The sequence below is a fragment of the Lolium perenne genome, chromosome 6, assembly GCF_019359855.2.
Source record: "Lolium perenne isolate Kyuss_39 chromosome 6, Kyuss_2.0, whole genome shotgun sequence".
Lineage (NCBI taxonomy): Eukaryota > Viridiplantae > Streptophyta > Magnoliopsida > Poales > Poaceae > Lolium > Lolium perenne.
Genome location: NC_067249.2, coordinates 262,400,545 through 262,406,567, shown reverse-complemented (window position 1 = coordinate 262,406,567; position 6,023 = coordinate 262,400,545). Strand labels below are relative to the sequence as shown.

The window sequence follows — 6,023 nt, the reverse complement described above, 5'->3', positions numbered from 1 at the left end:
AAAGCAGAGAATGTATAGGCGGGCAGTTATGACCAAGTTTTATACCCGTAAAATTATTAGTCATCATAGCTTCTTGTAAAGAAATTGAAAGTTCATTTATAGATATGACAAATAAATAAGGGGACAAAGGACAGCCTTGTCTAATGCCTCTGTTACTCTTAAATTTAGCAAAAGGTTGTCCATTGATAATAACAGAAAAAGTAGGAGAAGAAATACAAGCATGTATAAGATTAATGAAGTGCTCATGTAATCCTTTCCTATTAAGAGCAGCAACAACAAAGTTCCATTCCAGTCTATCAAAGGCCTTAGCTAAATCTATCTTAAGCATAAAGGCTTTATGTTTCCAAGAACTAAGAGCAAAGGAGTAAGTAACTTCCTGAGCAATGATAATATTGTTACTTATTCTTCTGCCTGCAATAAAAGCTTGCTGAGACTGATGAATATAATCAGGTAAGTGAGGTTTCAGTCTATTAGCAATACATTTTGCAATTATTTTGTAAATAACATTGCACAGACTGATTGGTCTATAATCAGCTGGGATTAAAGGCACAAGCTTTTTAGGGATAAGAGCAATATGAGTGTCATTAATGTGAGCAGGCATAACACCAGATTGGAAAAAGTCCGTAATCAGCTGCATAACATCATTACCTATCCAATTCCAGGCGGCAATATAGAACTCAACATTGAAGCCATCAGGACCTGGAGAAGCATTCCTTCTCATATCTTTGAGCGTTTCAAGAACTTCCTTCTCATCAGGTATAGAATAAGTAAAGTCGGTATTATGATGAGGCATGTGAGAATTTAAGAAAGGTCTTCCATTGTTAACGTTTGATGAAGCGAATATAGATCTAAAATAGGTTACAAAGGTATTACTTATCTTGTCTGGCATGTGATGCATCACATTATTCTCATCTTTAATAGAGGCAATAGTATTTCTTCTTCTTCTTTTAATGATAGCTTTGTGGAAATAAGTAGTATTTCTATCACCATCCTTAATCCAATGTTTCTTAGCTCTTTGCATATATGAATCAGAAAGCTTAGTCAAAGTTTGTTCATACCTGGTTATAAGGGCAGCTTCTTTATTTTGGTCCATATTGCCATCAACTCCCATTTGTATGTTCTTGATTTGCTCTTCCAGATTCGTGAGTTCCTCTTGTAAAGGTTTCTTCTTCTTGCACCAGACTTTGAGTTGACCTGCAAGATGATTAGTCCTGTTTGAAAAGGATTTGTTTTTTGATCTATTCCAAGCTGCCTTTGCATAGTCTTGAAAGTCTTTTTCTTTGAGCCACCAGTTTTCGAATTTAAAAGACTTTTTAATTCGCTTGACCGGACCATCCGTAGATAGTAAAATAGCTGCATGATCACTTATGTTATGAAAAATAGGCATGTTATACACATTAGAAATTGGGAAAGTATTACACCAATCAGCATTAGCCAAGCATCTGTCAAGCCTTTCATAAATAGGATTTGAAGAGAAGCGTTTATTAGTCCAAGTATAAGCAGGTCCACTAAAACCCAGATCAAAGAAACCACAGTTTTTAATAAGAGCACGAAAGGCATTCATGCGAGGAATATTGATATTCTGAGAATTTTTGTCCACAGCATACAGAAGTTCATTCATATCACCTAAGCAAAGCATAGGGAGATTGCAGTTATTATACACAAAAGTAGCGACCTCATTCCAGACTACACTAGTTTGCTGATGATAGGGGTCTCCATATATACAAACTAACCCAAACTCTTGACTAGTAGCAACTATAGTAACATTGGCTAGGATAACATAAAAAGAAGAACTATGAACATGCAGCTTCAGCTCGTCCGTCCACATAAGCCAAAGCCCTCCAGAACGACTTCTTGAAGGTACTACAATAGCATCAGACATATTAAACCTAGAGACAAGGTCAGAAGAACTTACCTTAGTAGATTTTATTTCAGAGATAAAGGTTACCTGAGGTTTGGCAGAGTGGATCATTCTGGCAAGATGGTTCATTTTGGTACTACCAAGGCTCTTGCCCATGCCTTGGCAGTTCCAACCTAGAGCTTTCATGGCGCCCGTGGCGCCTTAAAGGCTGGCGCCGCTGCCTCAGTATTGTTGTTTCCATTCTTGTCGACATCTTGTTCTTTCCTCTCACTTCCCTGGTTTGCTTCCTCTTGCATATTCCCTGAGGATTGTCCAATTAGAGCCGTTGGTGCCACATAAAACTCCCTAGTCATTTGCGGTGGTGAAAAAGCTCCTCTTCTTGAGTCTTGGGTTTCTTGTGACAGAGAGGCTGCAGGTGTGTGGAGAGGCCAAGGTTCATGCTCATAAGAATAGCCAATAGCACTTGTTGCATCTGATCTGCAAGGTGATGGTGGAGGCATAGTATTTATGCGGGTTGGCACTGATTTCCCTCTTCCTGCATTGACATGCCTTTTCCAAGTAGCTGATCCAGGTGTAAAATGAGTTGTCCCTTGAGTTTTCATATCCCATCTTGACAATTTTTTCCTTCCCGCAACTTCATTATTTATGAAAACATTTGGAAAGACTGGCCTTGGTAATCCAGCAAGAGGTGGAGCAGTTCCTAAAATGCTTGGTTCTGCATCATGCTGTTGCTTGAGCGTTCCATCCATCAATTGAGCATTTTGTGTGAGAGAGGGACTTGGATTATATGGGGATATAGCCCTCATGGTGCATTGCATGAGAGTCGGCCTAGCTGCATTCTCTGTTTCAAAGGGCACATTCATGTTTTGACTTATTGATGATTTTTTTGCTGAAGGCTGACCTATGATTTCAGTAGAGGGAGCCGATCTCTTTGAGCTTGCAGATTTAGCTGACATTTCCAACTGAGTGATGTCCTTATTGGGTTGTTGTTGTGTCTTTTCAGTCATCTCCTTTGCTGAATGTCGCTCCGAAACTGGATTGATACTGATATCTCCTGCTATTACGCCATTTACTGCTGCTGGATAGTCCTGAACTACACCAGTAACATTCCCTATCAGTGGAGGTCCTTGGTGACTGTATGTGTATAATGACTTCTCTCCTATTATCTGCTGATAATGATTCGGAATCCCTTTATCTGCTTTGCTCTGAAAGTTTTGCATGTCTGTATCTTTCTTTGTTGTAGGTTGTTCATAAGGCTGATGAGCAATAACAGGTAGAGTGTATTGAGTTCCTACTCCACCATGAAAACCTCCATCAGGATTTGATTGCATTTCATTCCTATTTGGATGCGGTGTTATCATTTCTCCTTTCCCTTTTGGATCTTGAGCAAATATATTTCTCAGCCTTTGCAGAATTTGTCCTTGCTGATTCGATGATTGATCCCCCATTCTAGTGTTATGGATTATTTCTGCCGGTATAAGCCTCTCGTTGATTATCCACTGACCAAATCTGTGCTTTGCGTGGATATCCAGCCCGTAAAAGCAACAGACTCTAGCGGGCTAGCGGCCTCCAAGAACCTGTTCGAAAACATAGCATGCATGATCAAATAGTGTAAGCGAGAAGGCGCAAGGGAACTGCTAGTTCTTTTTGTTTCACAATTCTTGTCGTTGTTTTAGTTTAAATTCGAACTAAAATAGTGCCGAGTGGTATGATGGAAACGGTGGAATTGCAAATAAAATTTGTTATGAAAGTAAAGTACTCCCTCCTTCTCAGTTTACTAGTCTTTTCTGTATCCTTAGGTCGCAAATTTTACCTATATAATGTAAATTATATAATACAAAAATTATATCATTAGAAAATAGAACATCTAAACTTTCTAATAATATAATTTTTATAACATATAAGTAATGCTAACTTCATTAAATTTGCGATCTTGAAATACACGTACGTCTAATAAACTTTGAGAGAGGGAGTACTAGGGAACTGGTCGAACCTTTTGCCTCTTTTGCTGTTGTCGAAATCTGAACCCACAGGGATCCAGTTCCGTGCATGGGAGAAGTGCTTAATCTCCAGCGCGCTCGCCGAGAGCGTGAAGCACTTGGTGCCTGTAGCCTTGTCCAGCTGCATTCGCTGCAGTAGTACGATATTGCAGACTCGGTCGCATATAATTAAAACTGCGGCTTTAAGTAGCAATTCAGATAAGGGTGTGTACCACAAATTTGTGTGGCAGAAGCACGGGCTCGTCGGAGAGGCGCCTGAACAGCCCCTTCTTGGTCGACGGCGGCTTGCGGGTGAGCTCATTCTTGGCGAACCGCGGCAGGTCGGACGGCAGGAAGCGGGACCAAACGGTCTCGGATTCGGCGGCGGCGTGGAAGGCCCGGGAGACGGCGGAGGCTCGGAAGGCGTCCGCTGGTGACGTGAGGGAGATCACGTGCACCAGCAGGTCCTCAGGCAGGCGCTCGATCTCGCAGGCCACCGGCGTCTCCATGGGACTCTGATCGATCTCTCGCGTGGTATGCAAGGAACAGGGCAGGTGAATTAGACGATTGACTACTGGACGTTGTGATGTGATGTGGAGTTACCTGCCTGGACTGAAATAGGGAGATGTGCTACATACGTAAACCGAATTAAGACAGGAGAGGTATGTGCGTGCATGCTAAAACCGAATTAAGAAAGAAAAAATAAAAAATAAAACTGTGGAGATTGGCAACGATGGGATCTACTACACGTATAAAAATGTGGTATAAGACAATGTAATAGGGCTTTGCTTCTTTCTCTTTGTACACGTATACAGTATACCATTCTCATTGTGTATTGGATATGCACTCTATACGTTGTAGCACTACGGGAAACGGGCAATACGCCAAAGGCCATGAGCTATGCCGACGGCCAAATTTCAGGACCGTCGACGTAGCAAGTGTGCGCCAATGGCCAAATAAATACCGTCGGCATAGAAAAACCATGGGCATACTTGAGCCTTGTACCGATGGTGGCCGACGGCATAGGTACCCTTCTTTTGAACCTGAAAAACAAGTCTATGTTTTGGTACACTTAATCTATGTTTTCTTTTCGAAGTCGGTTTCACGTAGTGTTCACTAAAATAGGCACAATTTTCACATATGAAGTTCGTTCTCAATGTATATGCACTTAGGAATGTTTAGAAAAATAATATACATGTGAATGTATTCACAAAAAATTAAGGTAAGATGACTGTCCTAACTTGTTTTAATGGAGCTTCCCCCTGCATGCGAGGGAGCTCCCCTTTGGCCAACTGCTGGAGGTTCCGGGGCAGGAAGCCGGACCAGACCGCGTAAGAGTATGCGGTGACGCGGAATGCCCAGGAGACAGCTGCAGCGCGGCAGGCGCCCATCGGTCAGTCAGTCTATCTCGCAGGGGGTCTTAAGATGACTGGCACCTTAAGATAGACTGACTTGTATAGAAACTATACAATGTAGATCTAGAAGACTAGACTACTTGCTTTCGGATGGGCCGGCACCCTCGTTGCGTCGCTCCATCGCCTGCTTCTCCGCCGCCTCCCGTGCGGCTGCTATGGCTCGTGCGCCGCCGCGTCCTCTTGCAGGCACTGCTCCAGCCTCGCGCTCGCGGCATCGTCCTTGAGCGTCTCGAACGACTTCACGATAGCCCTCTGCTCCGCCGCCCTCTCCTCCGGCGTAGGCGCATCAGGGTCATCGGAAGACCAAGATATCTCGGAGTCGGAGTCCTCTGCGGCCGCGGCGGCCGCCAGCTTGCGCTGCTCCAGCTCGGCGTCCAACGCCGCGTGGCCAGCTAGCTCCTCCTCTGCTTCCTGCGCCGCGAGTGCCAAGTCCTTGGCGTTCCTGACCGGGTCGAGGAGGTCGCCCGTGATGTCGTCGGAGTCGAGCTCCTCGGAGCTCGAGGAGGCCGGGGGAGGTAGAGTGGGAGGTGAAGGTGGAGGCTGAGCAGAAGCAGCCTGGCCGCGTCCGGCGCTGCTCATGGTGGATCTGGTGGAGGCTGAGCGGAAGCGGCGGCTAGGGCTTAGTGGGGAGGAGATGAGATGAGATGCTCGCGGCCTGTTTATATAGGTCGGGGGCAGGGCGACGGCCGCGCCACGCGTGGCATCACCATTACTACGTGCACAGAGGTAGGCGATGGCCGCGCGCCAGGCATCGCCATTTACACGGCT

General features: G+C 44.6%; 2 protein-coding genes across 2 annotated transcripts; both read right to left on the bottom strand.

The window, feature by feature from the left end:
• Positions 1–1,563: 1,563 nt before the first annotated feature.
• LOC127305402 (uncharacterized) lies at positions 1,564–3,374 on the bottom strand. The gene is made up of 2 exons (XM_051335819.1): positions 1,949–3,374; positions 1,564–1,863 (listed from the first exon to the last, which is right to left on the bottom strand). Exon 1 carries the CDS (start codon positions 3,307–3,309, stop codon positions 2,044–2,046), a length of 1,266 nt encoding a protein of 421 aa, XP_051191779.1. The 5' UTR covers positions 3,310–3,374; the 3' UTR covers positions 1,564–1,863; positions 1,949–2,043.
• A 437-nt stretch (positions 3,375–3,811) lies between these two features.
• On the bottom strand, positions 3,812–4,420 carry LOC127305405 (putative F-box protein PP2-B12). Its single transcript, XM_051335821.2, has 2 exons — positions 4,074–4,420; positions 3,812–3,991 (listed from the first exon to the last, which is right to left on the bottom strand). The coding sequence occupies exons 1-2, from the start codon at positions 4,347–4,349 to the stop codon at positions 3,812–3,814; spliced, it is 456 nt and encodes a 151-aa protein (XP_051191781.1). The 5' UTR covers positions 4,350–4,420.
• Positions 4,421–6,023: the final 1,603 nt, after the last annotated feature.

Bases quoted from the DNA above. Each gene is read 5' to 3' on its own strand.
- LOC127305402 (XM_051335819.1), bottom strand. From the start codon at position 3,309: ATGGGGGATCAATCATCGAATCAGCAAGGACAAATTCTGCAAAGGCTG.
- LOC127305405 (XM_051335821.2), bottom strand. From the start codon at position 4,349: ATGGAGACGCCGGTGGCCTGCGAGATCGAGCGCCTGCCTGAGGACCTG. The intron at 3,992-4,073 runs GTACACACCCTT...GTACTACTGCAG, and splicing joins TTCTGCCACACAAATTTGTG to CGAATGCAGCTGGACAAGGC.